We start from the raw sequence: 25,557 nt of genomic DNA on the forward strand, positions 1-25,557 counted from the left end.
TTCATCAGCTTCAATGCGGGAAAGTTTGCAATCTAACTTTGACGAGTAGGTCTATGGTTGCATCTACAGTTTGTGTCATGCCTAAGGATAAACAAGCTTCACGATCACTCCCCGGTGGCCCCAATCGCCATCTTGGCGGCCATCTTGGCGGCCATCTTGGCGTCAGAACCCCCTGGCTGTACCATGAACCGCCGCGCTCCGCCTTCCGACTGTGCTGCCATCCACCATGTTGACGACACACTCGTACTCCTCATCAGTCACTAAGTTTTCAAACAGGGCGTACATTTTGTTTGTTTCGATTATCCGAATCAAGCCTAGTTCTTGTACCAGGCACTGTGCGTGGTAAGATGTCGTCCGGACGTTATGGGGCGGGTACTGCCACGTGAGTAATATGGCGTTGGGCGTCAGTGATGTGGTCTTGATGTTCACTGGGATGTCAAGAGCTAAAACATAGAATTATCGATACATTATGGTGATCTACTTTATTGGGTATGTATGTTTGTCAGAAAACCCAAAATTCTGCTATAAAAACAAAAGGAGCGAGAAACATCTTTTTTATCCGCCTACAGCCTAACCTTGCACTGAAATCCACTTTAGACTATCTTCCCAACCTATAGCGTATAACGTCGTCACGGTTAAATCGTATGGTGCCGAATTTTGGGCAGAGACGCGCACCGCTATTGCAGGTTGTTATTGACTGACCTGGTGTAGTTTTATAGGCAACTGCCGGGGAAACAGGTCCAAATCCCCATACATTTCTGACCTGCGCTTTGAATTGGTACATTGTATTGGGCGTCAGTTGCAGAACTCGGCCTGTGAGTCTGTCCCCTGATGACCCTAGCAACGACCAATGGCTCAGAGGAGAAGAGGCGTCCGCTGTGTAGTAGATTATGTAACCTGAAGTTGAAACAATGTTGGATAAGTACGACCTATACACGATTTCAAAAGTAACGCGAATGATGATGGTCAGTGTGCAATCCGTCTCCGGTTAGATAGGCCTATAGAGGCGGCTGAAATTCATCCGAAAATGAGTTTGGTTTTTGAACTCAACGGGTTTTTCCCCTTTCCCTGAAAACCTCTCAGGGATTTCGAAATAACAGTGTAGGAAATATTTCATGAGAGTTAGAACTTCATAGCTTACTTTCGATGTAACCGTTGGGTAATCTAGGAGGCTGCCACGTGACTATAACCTGCGACGGGTCGTCTGGCACAGGGATTACGGTCAGGTCGTGCGGGAAGTCACCGGGAACTGAAAAAAGGACTTATTTCATGCATTAAAGTTTTTAGGCAGACAGAGGGGTCACTTATTAGTTAATACGACTAAATGCAGGGCACTTTTCACCCGTTTTCTACCGAATGCCTATTGAGCGCAGGTCTTGATAAAATCAAGCCTACCGGCGACGAGTGTTCACGTAAGAATCCAAATGAACAGATTGGAGGTTCAGATATATGACTGGCAGATAAACCTGATACCGGTACTGTGATAGTTGTCTTAGCTTGAACCAAAGGTGATAGTTAAGAAATCTTCCCGACACATACCTGCTCCGAATGTCTTGTTCACAACTCTCAAGCTCCAAGCACTTTCCTGCGCTCCTTTGACCGTTTTCACCTCAAATTCATAATTTGTGTCCGCCATCAGACCGGCGACTACCGCGCCATCTTTCGGTGTCTGTTGCGTCTTGAATTTCATGTCGCCAGTTTCTCTGTAGCGGACCATGTAGACCCTCTCATCAGTTCGGACCTGGTCTCGGCCTAGCATTGGATCCATCCAAATCAGGGTGGCTGTGTGAGGCCCAGTTATAACTGCTCTCACTCCAATCGGAGGCATCATTAAAAAGGTCAAGCCTGAAAAGAGGGCTATTTCAATTAAAGTTAAACGACATTTTGAGGCGCTTCAGATTCCATCTTTGAAAGTAAGCCGGGGCAATCTTAGAATATCAGCAACAACAGATAGATCTGGGCAGTGATTTTTGCTTGCTTCCATGATTTTCGTGACTTTATTACACATTTTGGGGCGAGTACCATATACCGTAGTTTTAATTTCTTTCAATAGGTGGAAATATTGAGTAAGAATTGAAGAATCCTTTCTGTTTTCCAAGCCGGCTGCTTTTCTTACTTTAGCGCCATCTGAGCTCCATTGGGAGTGGTTCAAACAAAATGCATTACCTTGCATTCGATTGGAGCTATTCTCCTCCAATGTGTGAACTTCCTTGTAGAGAGGTGGACCATCGCCGAATTTGCTGTATGCTCTGATACTGATGACGTATTGTGTGTTTGGCTCTGGAAGACCAATGCAATTTAAGATCAAACCAAGATAAATGTGAAATTTACCTCTTCTGACCCAAATATCAGAACTCAAAACCAACAATTTGGGTGGTTGATTATTCTGGAGTGAGATCAAAGTTGCTTTACAAAGCTCAGCGATTGCCATTTTAAATTCAGTTACCTCAAAATCTGAAGGGAGACATCCTCAATTATTGCTACATGGGCCACCTAAATTGTCAAGAGTAACCACGTGGGGCCTTCATGAGTTAAGCCAAGTAGACTAAATGCTGAGTTAAAGTTGAAAAACGGGGCCCAGAGATATGCGTTTTTGTTACACCACTAAATACTTACCAAGATGGCGTATATGATACTCCCTTGCTTTCTTACTAATCGTCTTCTTGATGACATCAGCAATCCTGACGCCGTAGCCGATCACATAGCCTTTGACCCTGATATTGGTGGTGCATGGTGGTGTCCAGTAGACACGAATAGAGGTGGCCTCTGGGCTGAGATTGAAGGAACACGCTTCGCCAGGGACTCGCATCTCCGGGGAAAGACGCCCTGAAACTAAAACAGATGTCACCGGTGAAGGTTGAAGTGTGCAGATTATTCTTGTATCGAGTTTACGTAAGTCCACCCAATTCTCAGAGAACGTGACCCCACTGGGGTCAGCGATCAAAGAGTTTTAGCTATGACGAGAGATAAACCAGCGCTTGCGATGGACTGTCTCTTAAGGCGCCCGAGAAGAATCTATATAGCCGGCAGACAAACTACAAGAGACAACAATGCTTTCACTCGGATGATGGCACATCCACAGTATAGACTTTTTTGATCCGAGTTATATTTAAGAAAGATCATTTATATTACCCATCAAACACGATCCTGCACGGTGATATATATATATGATGGTCTTCCACTCCCTTCTTTCGTGTTTGGATGAGGCGGAAAGAGACTGCGAATACGGATACGGACTTCTGTATACGTTGTGAAGTCCGCGCTGCGAGCATGAGAACCGACATCTCATATCTCCAGGATGGTTGTGCCAGAGATGATGGCGACCAAAGGACTCCTACCTGATTGTACATTATTTGCTCCTAACAGGCATATCCGCAGGACCATCAAACAAATTACTGCCTTTCCTTTCGCCATCGCAGCTGCTTTATGTCAATGAAAATCAACGGTTACGCGCACTATTTAAACGTGGAAACTTAGTTCTGTAGTTGGTTATTCCACACGACGATGTCTTCTTGGCGGGGAACTGCTTAGAATGAACGGCTCTCCTCGTAAAACCAAGCAAATTAAACAGATTTGTCACGTATAAACAGCCACAACCCGACTCGGCAGAGACGAGACCACTTAGACATACTTCTCACACTCCTCCGTTCTATTCACCTGAATAGGCAACAATTGATTGTATTGGTATTTGGTTGGAAACAAATAACGACAAAAACCGAGGACGGACGAATTGGGCGGAAACGGGGTCAAGTGGATTTCAAGTGGTTTTTCCGTAGAGGACAGCCACTGGGCTGGTTATAATGACGGCTAGAGCACGTTCGAACTTAATGAAGAAAATGGCTCGGTCGCAAATAACCAACAATGTCCTAGATATAGAATGTATTATGTTCAATCATATTGTACAATTACGAATCTTTTATGGTGCATGATCAGCACTTTTGAGTCGCCCAACGGGGAAAATATCATGATTGCAATAACACCAGTATAAAAAAGTGTCCGCGAATTGACAAACGATTATTCTGATATTGAGTGTCAGAAGGACGAGGATTTGGGGCGGGGGGGGGGCTCCCCCATGCAACAGTTGTGTGAGTTCACTAGAGCTTGCACTTTACATATTATTTTGACAACGTAAACTAAAGACAAGTCACAATCTGTCGCGGCATGTCTTCGGCACTGACCACGGTGACGAAGGAATTTGACAACACTACAATCTCCGACGCAGAGAGCATTCAGACTGGTTACTCTTAAATTTTACTCTCTGTTAACAGTTGTGCTAGCCCTGTTGGTAAAAGCCAGGGGACCAAGTAAAACACTGATGATATCTAACCCATTTGTTCATGTCTTCATGTTTGCAGATCCCTTATTTGATCACATGATACATCTTAGTACCCCACTAAGACTGTAGCATGTGATCAAATAAGAGATCTGCAATACTTACACGTGGCAGATATAGATGGCGATAGGGTCAATTTTTGGCAGAGTCAGAAATGAGGTGATGAATCGGAGATTGTTAAAAGAATGCGAATGCTTGAGATTTTGACATTAATATTTCGGCGTTTTTAGGTGTATGATTGGTAGGATATACTATGCAAGTACAGTATATTGAAGTAGTTTGTTGTATACTAGAATAAGAACATTGTTAGAAGTTATAATAGCGGGTAAAATTGACAGAAGGAACAGAAACGTAGGCGTTCACTTTCACAGTCACCCACACTCGCATCGAGACACAAATCCTGTCCAATCCTGTCCATGACCATCACCATGACTACTCTCTTCTTATCTTTCAGATACCAAGGTTTTCCTGTCATGAAACTACAACATTACGAACAAACAACCCCAGAATCCGTGCCGAGGGTCGTCGTAAATACTTCCAAGTGTGATGGTGTTCTTGTCGGTGTTTGACGTCCTCCTCACGATGATTGCTGGTGTAACGCTCAGTGACCTAGTGGCGGCCATAGCGGCTGGTGCCATGATATTTGGTGGTATTGTGCCCTTCATACCTCAGTACAGAGAAATCAAGGGCAGCGGAAATGCAGAGGGTTTCTCCCTATTTGTGTGTCTTACACTGCTGATCGCCAATATACTCAGGATATTCTTCTGGTAGGTAATCTCATTTTGTAGAGCTGCATATAGTGCTAGATGATAACTTTATACTGATAGAAGGAAGATAATGGTATTATTGAAGAAGAAAAAGTTGAAATTGAAAGACGAACTGGTTATTGATGGTTTATTAATACAATCATTAATCCTGTGGGTGACCAAGGCCTTTCAATGTTCTGATTTGTTTGTATGTTCCAGGTTTGGTAAACATTTTGAGCTTCCACTTCTCCTGCAAAGTATTGTGATGACTCTAACGATGTTGGTGATGGTCGAGATGTGCGTCACTGTCAAGAACAAATCGGATATTATAGCACAGAAATCTCAGAAGTTTTTAGGTGAGGCTTTCTTAGAGAGTTGGTCTATCAAGGCGATTAATATCCAATTAAATGCCCCAAGACTGTTGCCGTACTGTTTTTCATCATACCATGCTGTGATTTTAGGAAACAAGGGTGTGATTTTTTTAAACATGTCCAAGCAGAATTGAGTGAGACTTTTCAATGTTACGGCTTGTCAGACAAGCTAGATTTTGCTGCCAATCACGGTGAGTCCATTCAAAGGCTATTGTTTTTGTTTTGAGGAGAATTCTGGCCAATTTTGCTTCCGGAAATGGGTGAAGCTGTTATTCCTTACGAATTCACTTGTATTCATCCAACTTTCGTCTTCTTGTTTGGAATGTGCAGCACCTCTGGAGCTACATAAGAAAAACGATAACTTAAGTGCTGATGATTCAGTAGAAGGTGTCGATACTGTTAACTATTCTAAAGAATCGCGGAGCTTCCTTGGTATGTGAACAATTTCACCTCGCTGCATGTACAGTTCCAAGCTTGCAATTTATAGGAATAATTTGTTCCCTAGCTGTTAGTGCTCTCTCTTCGTTGTGCACACGCTGTACAGGGCTTGATTAGTTGCCATTCTCCACAGCAAATCTGAAAAGATTTTCCCCTCTGCCAGCACACAGAGCAACGTGCCATGTTGTGATAACGTCATTAAGTTGGCTGTGAGCGAGATATGCAACAATTTCAACTTGATACAATGCACAGAAACAATGTACATGTATTGATTTTGCAATTTTAAGGAAGCATAATCCTCCTTTTTGCGCGTATAATTTAAATACAATGTACTATATAGGGGCAGCGGTAGCGCAGTGGAAGAGAGTCGGCCTCATGATCAGGAGGTCGTGGGTTCGACTCCCGGCCGAGTCACTCCTTGGTTCCCTGACTGGTCAAGTTCAAGTGAGCGCCTTCTGGTTGCTCCTTGAAACCCCTGATTGATTTCTGTGGAGACCGGGGTAATAATTTGATATCCCACAGTTACGTTACTGAGGAGCGCTATATAAATGCGTCACATTATTATATTATTATATGTTCATGATTTTCTTCTTTTAAGCCGCCCTGTATGTTGTTGTGTACATGTTGCCCTGCTTTGGATTTTGTTCTTTCAAAAAACTGGTTCTTTGGTCGAGGCGGGCGATTTTTATGGTCAGCTTGGAAGAGGAATCATGTTTTTGATAACTTAGCTACCCGTCTTGCTCACCCTAAAATAATCTAGCTGTGCTAGCTTGAACCCCAGATATTAGCGTGATTAGCCAACTGGGGCAGTAACAACCATAACTTCCTCACAACATCAGCCACACAGTACAGCTCCATTGTTCATGTACGTGCTTACCCTTCTTATCTCTGTTCAGGGTTCTTCTATTGCTAATATAGTTTAGGACAATCTCTGCATGCTTAGCAGTGTAGTTCAGGGGTGTTGGGTGTGAATTGGGTTGGTGAAAGTGGTCACATCTTGTGTTTTCAAAAGCTTACTATCTCTCCAGGCTGCAGCATGGTTTGTCAGTGCCCATGTTCCTTCTATAAAGAGTGTCATACATGTATTTGGCGATCTGTCACCACAATTTGTGTCATATTGTCTCTTTTCAGATTTTAATTGGAAATATTTTTGGAAATGGACGCATTTCTCAAGTTATCTTCAGTTTCTGCTGCTGTTCAGTGCTGTTGTAGGATTAATGACGTATCTCATGTTGAATGTGACTGTTTACATCGAGACATTGGGTTTCTTGGCAGTTTTTGCTGAGGCATTGTTAGGAGCTCCACAGTTTTATAGGAATTTCATTAAAAAGTCAACCGCTGGTATGAGGTAAGTCAGTTCACTTCATAACATGTATTGGGGGAAAATTTGAGAATAGAAAATTTTTAAAAAACACAAAACAAATTCGGCAGATTTGGTGCCATTGGAAAGTTCTTAGTCATATAGAGCTTATGCACATAGGGTTTGTCAATTCTTGACGTTTGGGAAAGATTTCTGTTTCCTTCATTTGGCAACAAACGTGACGGTCATGAACAGAGAGATAGTAATCTTTTCAAAATGTCAGATGTGACGACTTTCAGCAACCCAATTCTAATCATACAGATTGTTCCAATAACTTCAACTTTACATTTCAGTAAAAAGATGGTTTTCTTCTGGACATGTGGTGATATCTTCAAGACCTGCTACTTCCTCATCCGTGCTGCTCCCGCTCAATTCTGGATCTGCGGAATGCTACAAGTTTCCATAGACATCTCTATATTCATCCAAGTATATTACTATGGACTTATGCCTCATGGAATATTTTGAGAAAACTACATTGTACACAAGAAATAGGCTCAGTTTGGTCATAAGTACCATCAAGTGATACACAAAGAGATATTTCCAACAAATGGTGGTTTCAGGTTTTGCCTGAAGTCATAACTTCTTAGTATGATTACCGTCTTTCATTCTCCACTAATGTCAACAAGCGTCATCAAGTACAATTATAAAATTGGTCGAAATCATTCCTTTATGGCGCTTAGATTCAACACAAACAATCCTCTGTGTTTTTTTCTACCTGACCAGGACTGAGATTGTGGGATCCGATTGTGCAGCGTCATTTGCTAATTGCTGTTATTGGAACTTGCATATTTTTGGTTGAAATCATTGTATTGGCATCATCAGTTATTAAGACCTGCGCACCCACTTTCGTAATTTACCAGCATTGGCATTGCCACAACTGTGTGATGTGGGAGTTGATATTGATGTACTTTGCATGCTCATGTTTTTCCATCCAGTTCTCCATGCTATGACAGATCCTTAGTCATACAAAGGAAGAAAACTTTGGTCCTGGCACTGTCCACTTATGACTAGGGGTCCAAAAGTTGTATTTTGTGTTTTATAGTGCAGGTCATTGGATGCCATAGACCAAAGTTTTAGAGTGCTTAAAGCACTCTATGTCGTCTTCACTGAAGATGGATATGTGTCATTGGATGTGATTCTGGTTCTGTTGACTTGGGCGAAATATTCCATCTCGACTTCACTTGTGCTGTTGTATTGGGTGCACTGTTGCTCTTTGACAGCTGATACAATGTTGTCTTGGCCTAAATTAACTAAAGACATAGACGGCAAGATGTAAATCTTCTCAATTCATTCCTTCCTTCTTGTCGAGGCAGTCTAACTTAGTTACTGTACTTTCTGTACATTCCGCTGCATAATATCCATTCGGTAAAAGAAGTGTCCTGTGAATTCCTCACAGCCGTCCAAAATAGATAGTCATGGACTTCCTGCATAGAAGGGGGTAGTACAGTAGTTTCTACATGTAGTCTAGGTAACTGTTGCAGATAGGGGTCCGTAGTCATTCTCATGTTATTTATGTACGGGTATTGCTTGAAAAGTCCTGGACTGCTCAGCTGCCCTAGTGCAAATGAGCCTATAGCATAAGTGCTTTCAAAGGGATGGGACTTATTTTAGCAAAAGTATTTTGGACAGGTGTTTCAAATTGCTTATCTGCGGGAAAGAGGTGCATGCATCACAGCGCTATGTATTTGTTGATATATTGTATTATATTGGTCAATGTATATATTGATTATATTTTAGTTATAAATATATTAACAATCATGATAAACCGACACCTTTTTCATACATTTCGGCTTCACAAACCAAACTATCGTGTGAGAGACATGGACAGTGGGACATCCGAATTCAGGCCATTGGAGCCTCTTAACGGGACCACCAACAATTTCCTGACCAACATTGTCAACACAGAATAATGCTGTAACGGTGAAAGTTTACCTTAACCATGAAATTTTGAGTCGCATTTCAGAACAAAGGAAGACAAATTCGAATTTACATTTTTTTTGTTTTATCTGCAAAATATGATTGATTCTATTATCCCTAACGTTACAAAATATGTAGTAATGTTGAGTAAATGCTTGGCGGATCGGTTCTAAGTTTATAGGAATTACAGCACCATGCAGCACAGCTGCAAGCACATTGCTAATTCACACCTGATACAGGACAAAGTCATTATTCCCAAGTGAGCCAAAGGGATCGGTATCATCGCTTTGACGCCGGCACCTTTAGCAAAAATGACCTGACGGAAACGGCAGTAGATTTTCCGACACATTCTGATAAGTCCTTTTCAGAAGCAGCAACTATTTCCTTCAGACTTTTAAACTTGCCTAGAAGTAATTTTGCCTTGACTGCACCTAGTCCAGGTATCAGCTGAACTGTTGCTAGCAAGGAAGAATCAATGGTAGGTCCTTTCCTCTTGATTCTAAACGGATTGGGACTGGATCCTGTTGACTTATGCTCCACATGCGCCTGAAAAAAGGTACAGAACCAAACTGAATTGTAGATGACTAATTTTTAGCAAAGGTGTGCCCTTTGGTGCATGAGGCCTATCAAATATCTGGCCCTCGGCTTTTCTGTTCACTTCAAAAGGGAACGAATGGTAATGATTCTGAAACTTTCTCTACTCATCATTGTTTATACCTACTATCTGAATGATGAGATTTGCGGCCTCAACCATCGATTCTACAGGTATCACTTTGAGGCCAAGTTCAAGAACAGTGAAGTCCTGTAAGCCACTGAAATACTGGGCACTGGTCTTTGTCCTCTCTGCTATCACAATCCCTTGGACAGGTTGTGTCTGAAAATTAAACGAAATGACAATGAGATAGTTGATTCGGGCTTCATATTATGATAACAGCACCTCAAACATAAATCTGTGAGCTTGAAGAATTTGATTGTGCCTTTGTCCTTAAGATATGCTGCTAAATCTGGTTGTGACTCTGTCCTTGAATTGTGCATGACAATCGATAAGGAACCATTTGATTCTATTTGAAGCTGATTTCAGGCAGTTTACCAGAACCATTTGGAAAATTCATCACACCCTACCTTTCTTAATTTTGCTAGTTTTCTTTTGTAAGCGTTGCCAGCCACCTGGTCAGCTTCCGACACAATCACAACACCGGTGTCATGACTTGGATAGAAATCAACAACGCTGCCTTCGTCTTCATTGTACATGATCTTCATTTTGGCTGAAATAGGTTCAGACGCTTTACAAACTCAAGATTGGGTGTTTCTTTTCTTGTATGTTTTGTTGTAACCACAGACTTCTATACTTGTAGGTCAGTATATTCTCAGGTGATGATGTTAGAATCATCAGACAACTGACAGGGAGGTGTACTTGGCTTCTGAGTCTCACTGGTCATCTCAATGACAATTTCCCAAAGTATTGAGTTGTTGTGCCCGATCAGAATTATCCAAAGGACAATCAGTCTCTAGAAACAATGGTACTAATGACAATGCCTCAAAGAGCACAATAATTTGTCGTTGCGGACAATTCAACCCTAAGACTGCTTACCTTGCAGAAAAGACACTAGTTCACTCCCCCTCCACTTGGGATTCACCAATATGTGACCAACAGGAACACAAATCGGATTAGAAAAATTTGAGGCCATGATCCCTGATTGAAGATCCAAGTCCGAGCTGATTGAGCTGATGAAACACTGTGTACCAACGACGTTTGGTAAACAGCCTGATGCCTGCAACCTTATAGTACCTAAAAAGTGTGATTTGTTCTACCAGTAACAAGTGGTATTCAAATTTCGTGGGTTATATAGCCATGTCACGTGACATTGATATCGTCTTTCACTGGAAGAGCTCACATTATCATTCCCCATTTCGCAACAGCAAGCATGGCGACTACAACAGGGAAAGGTGACAAAAAAAAGCTGTCCAAAAACCTCCTTCTCATGAAAGTAAGTTGAAAAGATCTGCACGGTGTCTAGCTAAGATAGAAATACAGCCGTTGAAGTGGTCCAACGTTTAAATATCAGTTAGGTTACGGTGATATGCCGTGTTTTGTCCGCCTCTTTCGTGCCATTCAGTCCGTTTGCAAAATGGGTATTCTTAGTTCAATTCTTCCCAGACTGGTGTCCGTCTTAAAGGGACACTATAGACAATAGCTAGTTAGGCAAGATAAACTTGCACGGAGTTGCCAATAGGGGCCTCTCCCATCTCACAGTATGTCAAAACTATTCACACTTGTACAAGCAATACAAGTGCTGAATCAAACAAACATGATCTTGTGCGTTACTGTGGAAAAGTCACCTGAAGATGGCCAATTTCACGCCTGCTCCTGCCTATAGTCCCCCTTTAATGGATAACCAACTCGAAGAATACAATGCATCAGATTGATAATCAGCAGGATGGGAGGAGTGAAATCTTTAAAGCTATTATCATTATCTGGTGTCAATTGCCTGTGGGCCCATGAATCTCTCGTTCGTTTTTAGTTCATGAAAAGGACGGCAGTGAAGTCAGAATTAGAGGAAGTCCAAGACGAAAAGCGGAGAATTGAGAATGAGGAACATTGGGAGTTGGACATTCCAGAACTAACTAAAGCCGAGTAGGTTACGATGAGCTGGATGTGTTTCTAGCTGGTTACTGTCAGTTTCTCTGTCCTGTGCCTCGGATCAGTGGGTGAAGGAAATGGTAACATACCAAATCATTATGAGTTTTAAAATTCACAAAATCATGATTGTCACATCTCTCATGGAGATAGTGCTGATATCCTAGTTCAGTCTGCCAGTAGGCAGTAGGTCATACTTGGTAAATTCTCAATTAACTAACATGATTAATTCTTCCTTTGCAGGGACAATTTTATCTTCGAACCAAGTTATAATGTTCTACAGAATCTACAATATGGACGGATGTCTTTTAAAGGTTTCAATCCAGAAATTGAGGTAAGAACGCCTCCTGATAGGTTGCGAGAGTAAAAAAACAGGCAGGACTATGTTCACCGGGAACTCGGCAAGACATGGCAATGATGGCACACCACAGGAATCATGAAAACAAATCACATCTGCAGTCTTCAGTTCCAGCACAATGCAACTTTAAAACTTCCCTTGCAAAATGAAAATTCCCTTGCAAAACAAGGAATCAATTATGTTTTGATGATTTCAGCGCATCATGCAGAGTGTGAATGGATCAATGGAACTTGATGAAGCAGAACGCCGTGAGAAAGAGGTGGGCGTCGATGATGAGGAAATGAGTGAAAGGTGAGATGAGCCATTTGATAGAAAAATTGATGTCAGGTGCAAGCTTGAGATCTCATCTTTCAGTATTTCACTATTTTTGGTTGAGGTCAGATTGTCCCGATCTAGTCTCTGCCTTTATACCTGGTTTACCTCAAAAAATTTTTTTTCCTTTGGTCCGAATGAGGTAATTCACCAGTCAAGTAGTATTGGCATTGACTGCATGCTGTGACTTTTGCTTGGTCAAAATACCAAAATACCATTTGAACAGTCGACCCTGTTGTGAAGGACACACAGAGATAATATCCTCATACAGACAGTGTTTCGCGGGGAGAGATTTGGTGGTGTGATTGATAATAATTACCATTCGTCCCAAAATGGTCTTGGAGGACAAAGTCACAACCAGTATGCTGGGATAAGACCACCTTATTGAGATAGTTCTGTTATCAAGTGTAATTCCATGGTAACTCGTGATTCTGTGTCTTTCTTTAGGTACAAATGGTTAGTATCAAATATGGGGAAGAAATTTGCGACAAAAAGACAGCGTGCTGAAATGCAAAGTGATAGCGATGATGATGAAGATGAAGTTGAACCAATGCATTCAGAACCAAAGCAGCATAAAACAGACAGTGGTCATTCTGAGAACTGTAACAGAAGAGAGGACGAAAAACATAACTCTGATAATGCTAGTACTTCAAACAAAACTAATAACAATATACCACAGCAAAAGGGTTCAAGGAAATTGTTGAAGAAAATACCTCCGGGTGCTGGTAGGAAGTTGGTTCCTGATCGAGGTGTGAATCCTTCCATTCCGACACCTGGTGAAGCTTTGATGACACCATCTACCAGTGTTTATAATCCTCAACCTCGGCAAGAAAAAATTGTCGCCGAGAAACGTCATTCTGGTCCGGTGATGGACAGTGACGAAGAGGACACTGTCGGTGAAATGAGACGGAGACGACGGAGACGCAAATTTATCAAACCACAGGATTGAGACATTGATAAATTATTAATACCTTTAAATGCATATCTCAATCAAATTTCAGTATTGTTATTGTGCATGCTCGTGAAATTGCGTTTAATTTATCATCTAAATGAATAAATGGAATTTCACTATGACTGGCTTGATTTGTTATAACACTCGTTCCAAGTGCATAAAGCTACAAAAATTGTCGAGTAAAACCACCAGGTTCTCACCTACTGGAGGCTACGTTCAGGACTGGTGGAGTAGAGCCTAAGACTATACCACCTGCTTCACCAGCCACTACAGCTTATAGAGAGACGGGTCGCTATTCCTCTTGGTAAACCAGTCACAAGTTCTGAAACAGGACTATTCCTCCTGTTACACCAGTCGATCGGTTGTAAAGGGGACAAATCTTCCTGATACACCAGTCACAAGTTGTACACTTAAAAAGACGGGGGACTATTTCTCCCGTTACACCAGTCGCAGGTTGTGAAGGACAGGCGACAATTCTTCCTGATACACCAACCAAGTTGAAAAAGACGGGACAATTCTTCCTGATACACCAGTCACAAGTTGTACATGTAAGACAGAAGAGCAGCGGTTGTGAAAGACCGTCCCGTGCACTATATATGCCTCCTGCTTCAGCCACGGGCTTTAGAGACGGGGGAACCAAGTTTAGAAAGACAGGTGACGTAATTCCTCCTGCTACACCAGCCGCAAGGTGTTAAAGATAGATGCACTGGTCCATCAACCTGCTACACCAGCAAGCGGCTGTGAAAAACCGTAGGCATTGGCTCCTGCTTCACAAGATATAGGCACCCTACCTTTATGGGTTGTGAGAGACAGGGGACCAATTTAAGACTGGGGACCATGCAGGTTGTGAAAGACTATACCTCCTGTTACACCAGTCTCAGGTTGTGAAAGACAGGCGACAATTCTTCCTGATACACCAACCAAGTTGAAAAATACACTGGGGACAATTCTTCCTAATACACCAGTCATAAGTTGTAAGATACAGTGGATGACTTGTGAGAAACAGTAGACTTCACCACTACCGCTACAGAGAACCGTGTGTGTAGCAGGAGGAATAAAGTGCCCTGTATTTTGCCACTGGGTTCCCTGTCTCTAGCAACCTGTAACTGAAGCCGTTGGCTTCGGAAGTAGGAGGAATTGTCTCCTGCTTTTCAGAACTTGTGACTGGCGTATACGGAGGAAAAGTCGCCTGTCTTTCACAATTCAACTTGGTCTCCCGTCTCTACCAGCCCGTGGCTGAAGTCGGAGGTATTGACAGTTCACGAGTTGGTCACTCACAACCACGCTGGCTTGTGAAGCAGGGGGTATTGTCTCAGGTCGTGTACAACTTGGTCCCCTGTCTTCTCAGGACGTGTGGCTGGTGAAGCAGAAGGTATATTTCCCAGTCTTTCTCAACTTGCGACTGGTATATATGAGGAGGAATAGTCCAGCGTCTTTCAGAACATGAGCCATTGTCCTTTACAACTTGGTCCCCGTATTTCAGAGCTTGAGGTCGGCGTATCAGGAAGATTAGTCCCCGTATTTTACAGCATTGCTCTCCGTCTATCACATCATGTGGATGGTGAAATAGCTCGAGCTACCGTGCCGTTTATGGTTTTTCCTCGGCTGCTAGCTGGTGTCGCAGGAGGTGTATACAGTCTCCTGTCTTTCACAACTGGTGTAACAAGAGTCGCCAGTTTTTCTCAGGCCCGGTCTCCTGTCTCCCAAAACCTGATATAGTGTCTGCAGAGAAGCAGGGATGTACAGTCCTGTGTCTTTCAGAACTTGCGGCTAGTCTACCTGATGTTTCACAACCTGTCGTTGTCAAACTAAACATGAATGGCCCCTGTCTTTTACAACTTCGTCCCTTGTCTTTCACAACCTCCGGCACCTAATAGTCTCTAACAGCCTCAAGCTGATGCAGGAAGTATAGTCCACGCGACGCCGGTCTTTCACAACCGCTGGCTGGTGAAGAAGTAAGTATGGGTCCCAGTCTTTTACATCTCGTGACTGGTGTAACAGGAGGAATAGTCCTCTTTCTTTTACAACTTGATTCCCCGCGTTTCACGACTTGCAGCTGGTGTAGTAGGAGTAATATATCCCTCTTATTCTTTGGCAGCTTCGTCCCTGTCTCTAACATCCTGCAGATGGTAAAGCCGGGTGTATAGTCCTTGGCTTTCACAACCGATGGATGGTGTAGCAAAATGAGTTGGCCCTGTCTTCCACAACATGAGCCAAGAAAAGCAGGAAGAATAGCCCCCTGTCTCTCACATCCTGCATATGGTCCCGTCTTTCCAACCTGAAGCAGGGAGCTATTAGCCGATGGTCTTTCACAGCCACTGGCTCGTGTAGCAGGAAGATTTAAGTCTCCTGTCTTTCGTTCACTACTTGGTTCCCTGTCTCCCAGGCCTGTCTCTGACAGTTTGTGGCTGAAGCAGGAGTTACATGTATAGTCCACAGGACGGTCTTTCACAACCGCTAGCTCGTGTGAAGGAATAGGTGGACAGGGGACTACATTCTCCTGCTACACCAGCCATCGGTTATGAAAAACCTGGGACTATACCACCTGCTTCACCAGCTGTATGGACCCTGTTGTTATAGGTTGTGAGGGACACATGACTCAGGATTAAAGACACAGGACTATGCAGGTTGTATATAAAAGACAGGGGACTATTCCTCCTGCTTCGCCAGCCACTGGTTGTGAAAGACCAGGGACTATTAGAAGGGACCATGTGATGTAGGTTGTGAAACCCAGGGGACTTTTCCCCCTGTTTCGCCAGCCACCGGTTGTGAAAGACCAGGGACTATTACAAGGGACCATGTGATGTAGGTTGTGAAAGGCAGGGGACTTTTCCCCCTGCTTCACCAGCCACCGGTTGTGAAGGCCACGGACTATTACAAGGGACCATGTGATGTAGGTTGTGAAAGACAGGGGACTTTTCCCCCTGTTTCGCCAGCCACTGGTTGTGAAAGACCAGGGACTATTACAAGGGACCATGTGATGTAGGTTGTGAAAGGCAGGGGACTTTTCCCCCTGCTTCACCAGCCACCGGTTGTGAAGACCAGGGACTATTCCAGGGGACCATTTGATGAAAGTTGTGAAAGACAGGGGACTTTTCCTCCTGCTACACCAACACAGGGGCCTATTCCTTCTGCTACACCATGCACAGGGGACCATGTAGGTTGTGAAAGACAGTGGACTTTTTCCTCCTGCTACACCAACAGAGGGGCCTCTTCCTTCTGCTACACCAGCCAGTCACTGTGCAAGGCAGTCTCAGTCACTCCAGCACCTGGCCATCTTATCTCAGATTTGATACGATGATCACCTCCGTTCATCCAAAATAAAAAGCCCTGACTATGATACTTATCATGAGAAAATGACAGCATATTCCGCTTGCAACAAGTGAATTTTATTTAAAGATCACAAATACAACATATACTGCCAGGCAGGCGGGTCACACCATATTTACATAATTGAAATAATTACACCATCCATCGTGTACATGTACGTCATACAGTGGACATACCAGACTATTCAGAGCAGACAGATCAACATTTGAAGAATTAGGTCTCCTGTCTTTTACAACATTTCAGCATTGTCTTGGGGAGGGCCTAGGGGAGGCATTTGCTGAATAGTCTAGTCGATGTATTTACAAAATTTCACAAAGGAGAAGTCCGGGAATTATTGACAGCCAACGCAAACATGACTAGGTGTACCTGTTGTTACCGAGTATCTGTACTTGGGAGGAACAGTGGTATCCACTTAAAACATATATATTCCCCAAATACCTCGCCGTTTACTAGACACATTTCAATCACGACAGACTTACTCCATCAACATTCATGATCTCTGCAGGATTCACAACCTGAACTTCTCCATCGAACCAAACATCGAGAAACGATCTGTCATATCGCTCAGAGTGGAGTAGGAGGCATACTCCACAATCAGCGTCTGAGACAGAAGGTCTACTGATTAGACCAGAACACTGACTACAAGCCACGTGCTATAGATGACATAAACAATGAAATACTAAATTCACCAGCCCCTAAAATAAGGGGGGCCATGTAGCCCTTTCTACTAAATACACAAAGTTACAGTGCAGTGTGTTAATACTTTCGCACCTTCCACCAAATAATGGCAAGGCTCAGCTCAAAATCTAAAAGATGCAGAGTCCCACTTCCCCGTGTGACCAACAATACATGTAATGTGCCCCACTACAACTTTATATCGTTTCCATGCTGTGCACGAGAAAAGTAGTTTAATGTATGGAGTTTCAATGGTGAAATGCGACACATGCGATTTCACATGGCCTGCTGATGTCACATGTTCAAAAATCAAACATTCATTGAGTGTCAGAGGTCTGACTTCTAGCAGACGCTTGCTGTTGCTGTCGGTTCCTTTGGTAGTTGACTAAACGCTGGCCGACCAGATACCTGAAATGATGATAAGATCTCTTGTAAGATCAAGACACAAGAAATACGCTCCCATTTGCAATACATACAACTTAGCTCAAGTCTATGTTGAGGGCGTCAAAATCCAAGCTGCAACTCCCCCTCCAACATCATATGAACTTCAATTATTCCAAAGCAAATACAGCTGGCTACATTTTCGTGGTACAGGAGAAGATAATAAACAGACGAGCCGAAAGCATGATGAAAAAAGTTAGAACTTACTTGTCATTCTTGATATGCTCATACAAGCGTTTGAATTGCCGCGCCTGAAATACACAAATGCCCACGAGCACCAGGACCGTTAACAGGAAAGGATATATACGACGCAGCACCATCATTTGCAGTTCTTCATCCACACCTGGGAAGAAAAGAAACATCAAAATATCATAAAGAACATCATCAGAAAGAGAAGGCTGACATTTCTGTGACAAGGTTTGGAGTGTTAAGCAATCTGGACCATATACCAAAGCCTTAAAATAGTAGCAGATTTATTGAGTGTGATTGATGATGAATGATTTTGACTCACCAAAAGCGGGGATGATAGTTTTTCCAATGACGTATGGCACAGCTAAAGCCATTCCGAGAGCTCCCACAATCGGCAAACAGAGATGGGTCATGATGAACGTTAGATTCAGGTTACGGAGACCGTTATTGTAAACCTCTTCTGTTGCTCTCTTCAGCCACCATTGTGGGCCCATCATGGTCACGGCACAGATTATTTTTGCGTGGAGTACACCGAGAGCCCAGTTCTGGAGAAGAAAGCGGAAGCTATTTAGAGGCAAATTAATGTCACATGAAGACTGTTAACCGAAGTATTTAGCCAAAGAATCTGTTCAATTGCCACTAGGTTTTGAGTAAGATGTTGCTTTAATGGAGTTTTCCAAAACTGTACCTAATGACCTTGTTGGTTTTTTGATTGTTCATGACCAACTCACCTGCCAAGGGAAGAAGACGGGCGACTGATCGAGCGGTACTCTCAGCGGCACAACAATCACGAGTTCAAACAACAGGCCCAGTAACAACGGAACCAAACCAATCAGGATACTCCCTATCAATACAGCTTTTATCACCTGAAAGGAAATACATGTACATACATTATCATGGTAACCGGTGCTTGGGCCAACTCAAATAACACCAGGTTGGAGTGACTTTGTCTCAATCAAGTTGTACTGTCAAATGCTCTAAACCTTTTCTTGTTTCAATGTTTCATTCAAGACAATAACGCATTTTTAAAAACAAAGTCTTCGCCCATTTCTTTTATTCTGATAACCAAAATTTGTTTCAGTCGAATTTATGATATGACTGGCAAGGGCCTATAAAAATCGCGCATCAACATTGGGTATTCAGAAATAAGATTGAGACAAGTTAAGTAAGCATCTTACCATGACGACCCACTCTTGTAGCTTGTGTAGTATTGCACCCCAGCCCTGGGGTATCCAGTGAGTCATGACATTACATACCCTCATCCCCAACCAACACACATACAGACCACACGCAGACGTGTACAGTTCATGGATTTTAGCATCACCCATGCGCAACGACATCAATTTTCTGCCAATAAATACTGAAAATAGACAGGAAACTCAAAAGTCAGTTTAAAATGCGTCACCTGAAACACTTGTGTAAAACTGTGCTGAGAAATTACAATGATGTATTGTCATTTGGACTTCTTGCGGACGTCCATCACAGAGATAACAGAAGGTATGAGTGAAACATAATCTTCAATGAGTCACCTGGCTGCATGTGATGTGATCTGGTTTGCTGAACACAAAAGGCTTAACCAATAATGTCAAACGTTGACAATGTAGGGGTTTGAATAGTCACATGTTTTTCATTTGCTAACTTACCAGGTGAAATAAGGAGCACTAAACTAAACAGGAATAAAGTGAAACACATCACAGCAAACAGCACCAATAGCTGAAAATGGAAAATGGAAAATCAATTAGTCTTTAAGTGTCAAGAAATGGAAGAATTGTTTTGATTACAACCTGAAGTATCAAACCAGTGGTCATCTTGCTTTCTTATTTTCTTTTTCTATAAAGCCCCGACTTACCCTAAAGTAGAAACCTCTAGGTCTCTTATATGGTTGGAATCCGGTGGGTCCTCCTCCCTGAAGCATAGCCTGATGGGCAGCTCCTAACCCTGCAGCTTGCTGGGCAGGTTGGGCAGCAGCTGCTGCTGGTGCTGCCACTTCAGGTGCATTGCCATAACGAATAATGTTATCCTAGAAATTGAATGAAAAGTTAAATTTTGCAAGATCGCAAAGGTTTTTTCTATCTGCTGTACTGCCTAAGGGTAACATTTGGTTTTACAGTTCACCTAAACTTCTCTGAGCAAATTTCCACAAAACTGTTCAGTCGAACAATGAATAGTCAATAGAGAAGATGTGATATCGAAAAGAAACAAAAACAGCACGTACCTCTTCATTTATATCTACATCCCCCAACAAGTATGACCGCATATGCAAAACAAACGCCATCACAACAACCCATCCCCTGACGAGGCCCTTCAACCATAACCGTGTGTGGCCCTGCTCTAGTAATGCTGGGAGAACAACCTGAAGTAACAGTAACTCCAACGAGAGTTCACTCACAGGGGCATCGCTGCAAGAGAGACGGAGGTAAAAAGTTGGAGTAAAAGTTAAAACAAGGTCATTGGCTTACATGTACATGTCACTTGTGTTTCAGGTTCTCTCCCTCTGCCAAGCAAGTAGCATATTGCTTAGTCTCAAGCTGTGAGCGTGCCTGCAGCTCATAGGTTCGTCTTGCATATCATCATACTGATAAACTACCTACAGCTGCAAAACCTTCTCTCTTCAAGTTCGATGCTGATGTCCCCTTCTAAGGTGATGTTCTGCCACGGCAGAAAGTTACTTCCAAACCTCACTCTTTACTTTGACCTCAAGAATATGTCACTCACCTGGATAAAACCACATTATATGGCAGGAATCCCGGTATAACCTTCTTGATGATGCGAATTGGCAACCAGAGCATCACCAAGACAGTGCTACCAAATATGACTATAGATGCGAGGAATCGTCTTACATGCCTCACAACCGGCTGATGGATCATCTGCAATGGAATTTGATGACAAGTAAGACACAAGCCGACTACAGCCATGACGATCAAATAAAAAAAAGGAGATTTCTTGGGATATTTTGAAGAAAAGCTTATCATATGAACTGCAGCCAAGAAAATCATATTTGAGTGAACACTTCATTCCTTACCTCCTGTATTGGATGGAACTCTGGATCATTCAGATTTCTCAGGAACCAGAGCACACCTGGACGCAGCACCTCACGAAGTAGAAGGATGAATGACGCAAAGTAGAACACATAGATCATCCCGACCAGCCAATGGATGAACATGGACGTTCCCGGCGCTGATTTGAAACTTGTTTCTCGGTCTTTCAAACTTGCATCAAACATTGTCTGAAAAATAAATGCAATACTAGTACATTTAAATAACAGGGCTTTTAATTGCTTTTAATTTCAGACCCAGTTCCCCTATGAACTGTGAATTAGTTACTGGAGACCACTAACAACAGAACCCCCTTGATTTTGCATCAGTCCACATAACCAATAACAGTTTTGCAAGGTTACAGCAGTTTCCTTTCTTACCAGTGAGCATATATCAAGCCACCAACCACAGATGAGAGGAAAGATGCCTATCTCGACAACGACCAGGAGTGAGACTTTCACAACAACGTAACAAAGTCCAAGGATCCGCCGCGACTTGGGGAACCTCGCCAGGCGTGCGAGACCGTGTAGCACTATCAATGACACTGCAAATACCCCGTAGCCAATCAGAGTTGTCACAGCACCTTCAAACTGGCTCGCAGAAATCTGAAATCAAAAATAAATCTGAAAGATTTTTTCTCTAAACTAATGGTTCAGCTTTCACTATGGTTTATCTGCCACTATTCAAACCATCAGAGCTTGGTATTTGATAGTATCCAGTACACCTGCCATCTTTTGGTTCACATCGCTACCACTATCTCAGCCTCGGTCACCGCTGTAGTAACTGAGACACAGTGGAAGTCAAGATGAGAGTACCACTCTAGATGAGAGTACCACTCTAGATGAGAGTACCACTCCAGATGAGATTACCACTCCAGATGAGAGTACCACTCTCGATGAGATGTATTGGAATCTTCTTAACTTGACCAAGCAGATTTTAAGGAGACAGTAACCAATTGAAAAGATTTCACTGGAAAGAATACTTACCAGTTCATCCAACTTTAAACCGGCAATCAGGAAATGACCGATGTGATACGGACAAAATGCTGAAAGAAACATGGATAGGTTTTATAAGTAACAATGGCTATCAGAAGCCTGAATTGACAACTGCAAGACAACCATCAGCCTTGATGATTCACTGACAATACTCAAATTGCGGCCAAACGAGAAGGCGTGTCTCATCAACTGGTAAAATTCACTGCAAGAATAATTGGCTGAACAGGTTTCAAGGTGAATGTTGACTTACCAAATACTAGGATGAAGAGTGTATTCAATGACACAACCCAAAACACATGTTCCAGGAACACAAGAGAACCATCTAGACCAAGGAGCTGGAACAAGAAGGACCAATGAGAGAAGATGAGCGAAGTTCAACTGAAAGATGGTGATGTACATCACTGCTCTGCTCCAAAGACCATGTCAAGGTATTCAATAAGAAAGCGAGAGGCATTTTCCTCTGGTATACTGGCACTGTTTACAACTCAAATAAAAACTTCTCACAGACAGGTGATTGAGGGTGCAAGGGACATCATTTATGGTTTGAAACCAATGAATAAGGAACTGAAGCCAAACCTACCCGTTCCCATGTCAGCTCCTCCGCTGCTCGATCCCATTCAATAGGATTCCAATTGTTATCATCCTGAGCGGCGTTGTTCCCATTATTTGCTGCATCAGCGTTATTTTCACCAGCCTCTTCGTCGGCCGCACCACCGGCAGGATTCTCTTCAGCTCCGGCTGCGTCTCCGGCGTCTTCCTGTTGCCCTGGTGGTCCGTCAACTGCGCCATTTTGTGCTGCAACACCGCCGTTGTTATCAGCAACTCCACCATTGTCGCCACCAGCAACATTAGGCTACAGATGAAGTGATTACAATGTTGATGAGGTTAAGCCTTTTAGAGTTTTCACGGCAATAAAAAACACCATTTAGATGACAAGAATGAGGTTCTTTTGCAATTTACAACAATTAACCACAAGGCATCACTGGAAAACAGGAGAGAAGAGAACAAGGCAACATTTAAATCCAAATAGCCATGATATGTAAAGTCAAAACCAGTATGTAGAGTCAATGGGTGATATGAATAAAGGCTAGCAAATGCTTTTACTTCAATTTTGTACAGAAAGGCCAAGTGTAAATGTACATGGAGTTTTAGATAAAAGCATTTACTACTCTTTATTCATATCACCCAATATGTAGACCAGTATGAGCTAGGCTTTCAGATGATCAGCACAACTTCATGGACATGGACTAGCTTATAAAAGAATTTCAAAATACCTGTTGGTTTACAACCACTGGCTGGATATCATCTTCCAGCCAATCTGGTCCCCCACCATGCAGGATCTGTTCCCGTAACCACACGAGGCTGATGAAAGCACAGAGTGTGCACGTCACCACAAAACACCCTTGGAAACAATCTGACAGCAAGTTGTCTCTGCAAGTGGAAGAAAGTTTAACCATAAATCGAGCTCAACAGGATATCCTCTTCATAAGGACATTTTTAACAGTTAATTAAAAGCCACAGGACTGGACACAGTGGAAACAAGTTGGAGAATCACATCTCCTTGATTTGGCCACACTACAAAGCCATCCAATTTGCATGATAATCATAATAACAATCTTAATATTGTTCCTTTTACTTACGTTGAGAGCATATCCAGTGGGAGGGTGAGCAGAGAACTCACAGAACCGGTGAACAAACTGCGATAAATCCGACCTGAAATAAGTAAAGGTGAAAACAGATAGGTCAATACAAAGTAACCAACAGAGGATTCAAAAATGCCTAAAACTGACATAGAAATTCTCAAAAATCTTAAGTCTCAACATCCGATGAGAAGTCTCTGGGACATGAGTTGCATTTTACAAAGAATCTTGCCATTATTGTCAACCACAGTCAAATTTATGATTGTAACATTGTCTTGGAGGTTCCCAGACCCTTGCTAGTGCCAGGTCATACGTGTTGACCACAGTTTTAACAAAGTCTTCACCTAAGCTTACAATAATAGATCTATTTATGAAAGTGACAGATGTTGTTTCTGCTGAAGTCTACTTACATGCCGTCAGCGGTACAATGCCCAACCAAGCAATGGCTACCAAAGTATAATGGAACCAGTAGCGAACTGCTTTGCCAACGCTTGCCAATAACCCACTGACAATATCCTTGATGGGCAGACGTTTGGGCATATCAGGCGAATAAACTGGAAATTAAGAGGTAGGGGATAAAAAAGTACATAATCGATGGTTTGTGAATAAATTTGTGACAATTGCTTTAACTCCTTCTCCCCTTCAAATGTTTGGATTTAGATGCACATCAAAGGCAACACTTCTACTTACTAGGCGTAAATGCAAACCTGTGTTTGCATAATTCACAGTATTCTTTCCGACTGTACTTCAGCCATTGGACAAGACTGAAAAGAGAGAAATTGTTGGATAGATTTTCCTTCTCGACTCACATCATGTAAGATATGCATGACACATGGATCTATTCAGTTAATTATTGATTTGACTACACCCTTAAACCTATACCTACAAGACTAGTCCATTTTTACTCTTGCTACCAGTTATACAGACTAACAACACTGATTGATGCCACATATTTTGAAATTTATAAATCATCGGAAAACCACTTTTCTTTAAATGTCTTTGGAAAGCGTAGAACATTTCAATTCATGTGAAGTCACATATCTTACCATTCCTGGTGTATGAATTTGATACTGCCAGTGCAAACACATGGATGGAATAGGGGCCGATCAGATGTACCCTCCGATCTGCACACCCGGCAAATATCTGAAATCAAACAATAAAATATATTTAGAACAAACATGTAGGCCTATGGACATGGTAGTCCTGGGCCTGTATGGTAGTCGTGGGCCTGGTTGTTCAATGTCGGCCCTTCAATGTCACCAGTATTGTTGGCGACTTTGACGAAAAGGGCTATTGTCTAGATATACCCTCCATGATAATGATGAAGGTGCTGTGTGTACATGCATGATAGACCCACACCACAAGATACAGTGAGTGACTGTGTACGAGGAGGCCGGCTGGGACATTTCTTCATGATTTTGGAATTTGTTTTGCTTCAGTACCTGATGGATCTGCTTCCATCATCTTCCTCGTCTAGAGCACTGTGATGTTCATTTTATCCACACTATAGGACTTGGACGCCATAGGACGCCTGCAAACGCATAAAATGCTGTCCTTTTGAACAGAAATTCATCACACGTAGCCTATATACGACTATATCATACACTACTCCACTCTCCTACGCACTCTGAGATTGACAAACCCTGCTTAGACGCTTCTGGGTGTATGAATACAGCTGCGATTTTTCGCGACTAGAAAATAAAGTTCCGCAACGCAACATTTTTTGCATTGTTTGGCTCTTTTTGAACGAGATATCAGTTCCTTTAAATCAAGATTTACTCATTGTTAACAAAATTTACATTAAACAATTAGAAGTGCAAGCTTTGA

At 42.5% G+C, this 25,557-nt stretch overlaps 5 protein-coding genes across 9 annotated transcripts; 2 read left to right on the forward strand and 3 right to left on the reverse strand.

Moving 5' to 3' along the window:
- Positions 1-80: 80 nt before the first annotated feature.
- LOC135496183 (netrin receptor DCC-like) lies at positions 81-3,681 on the reverse strand. The gene is made up of 7 exons (XM_064785351.1): positions 3,339-3,681; positions 2,617-2,832; positions 2,167-2,280; positions 1,540-1,845; positions 1,142-1,249; positions 703-897; positions 81-443 (listed from the first exon to the last, which is right to left on the reverse strand). The coding sequence occupies exons 1-7, from the start codon at positions 3,412-3,414 to the stop codon at positions 163-165; spliced, it is 1,296 nt and encodes a 431-aa protein (XP_064641421.1). The 5' UTR covers positions 3,415-3,681; the 3' UTR covers positions 81-162.
- Positions 3,682-4,494: 813 nt separating this feature from the next.
- LOC135495539 (solute carrier family 66 member 2-like) lies at positions 4,495-9,013 on the forward strand. 4 transcript variants are annotated; one of them, XM_064784308.1, is made up of 6 exons: positions 4,495-4,574; positions 4,788-5,100; positions 5,299-5,435; positions 5,781-5,882; positions 7,020-7,236; positions 7,542-9,013. In XM_064784308.1, exons 2-6 carry the CDS (start codon positions 4,880-4,882, stop codon positions 7,711-7,713), a joined length of 849 nt encoding a protein of 282 aa, XP_064640378.1. In that variant the 5' UTR covers positions 4,495-4,574; positions 4,788-4,879; the 3' UTR covers positions 7,714-9,013. The 4 variants fall into 4 exon arrangements, with proteins under 4 accessions (XP_064640378.1, XP_064640376.1, XP_064640379.1 ...); XM_064784306.1 differs by having other exon boundaries at positions 4,500-4,588; XM_064784307.1 differs by having other exon boundaries at positions 4,518-4,592.
- A 402-nt stretch (positions 9,014-9,415) lies between these two features.
- On the reverse strand, positions 9,416-14,263 carry LOC135495643 (Fanconi anemia core complex-associated protein 24-like). 2 transcript variants are annotated; one of them, XM_064784466.1, is made up of 4 exons: positions 13,626-14,263; positions 10,288-10,430; positions 9,887-10,039; positions 9,416-9,711 (listed from the first exon to the last, which is right to left on the reverse strand). In XM_064784466.1, the coding sequence occupies exons 2-4, from the start codon at positions 10,423-10,425 to the stop codon at positions 9,445-9,447; spliced, it is 558 nt and encodes a 185-aa protein (XP_064640536.1). In that variant the 5' UTR covers positions 10,426-10,430; positions 13,626-14,263; the 3' UTR covers positions 9,416-9,444. The 2 variants fall into 2 exon arrangements, with proteins under 2 accessions (XP_064640536.1, XP_064640535.1); XM_064784465.1 differs by lacking the exon at positions 13,626-14,263 and adding an exon at positions 10,757-10,881.
- LOC135495642 (M-phase phosphoprotein 6-like) lies at positions 11,002-13,544 on the forward strand. Its single transcript, XM_064784464.1, has 5 exons — positions 11,002-11,153; positions 11,688-11,800; positions 12,047-12,137; positions 12,358-12,452; positions 12,921-13,544. The coding sequence occupies exons 1-5, from the start codon at positions 11,091-11,093 to the stop codon at positions 13,420-13,422; spliced, it is 864 nt and encodes a 287-aa protein (XP_064640534.1). The 5' UTR covers positions 11,002-11,090; the 3' UTR covers positions 13,423-13,544.
- Positions 14,264-16,783: 2,520 nt separating the features above from the next.
- On the reverse strand, positions 16,784-25,326 carry LOC135495623 (E3 ubiquitin-protein ligase MARCHF6-like). Its single transcript, XM_064784433.1, has 20 exons — positions 25,173-25,326; positions 24,777-24,873; positions 24,421-24,494; positions 24,141-24,284; positions 23,731-23,803; positions 23,365-23,521; positions 22,671-22,943; positions 22,341-22,425; positions 22,082-22,140; positions 21,476-21,700; positions 21,083-21,286; positions 20,776-20,927; positions 20,276-20,459; positions 19,910-20,080; positions 19,704-19,773; positions 19,239-19,420; positions 18,792-18,926; positions 18,383-18,605; positions 18,079-18,214; positions 16,784-17,838 (listed from the first exon to the last, which is right to left on the reverse strand). Exons 1-20 carry the CDS (start codon positions 25,192-25,194, stop codon positions 17,748-17,750), a joined length of 2,757 nt encoding a protein of 918 aa, XP_064640503.1. The 5' UTR covers positions 25,195-25,326; the 3' UTR covers positions 16,784-17,747.
- Between the last annotated feature and the right edge of the window lie 231 nt (positions 25,327-25,557).

Source organism: Lineus longissimus, chromosome 11 (assembly GCF_910592395.1).
Source record: "Lineus longissimus chromosome 11, tnLinLong1.2, whole genome shotgun sequence".
Taxonomy (NCBI): Eukaryota; Metazoa; Nemertea; class Pilidiophora; order Heteronemertea; family Lineidae; genus Lineus; species Lineus longissimus.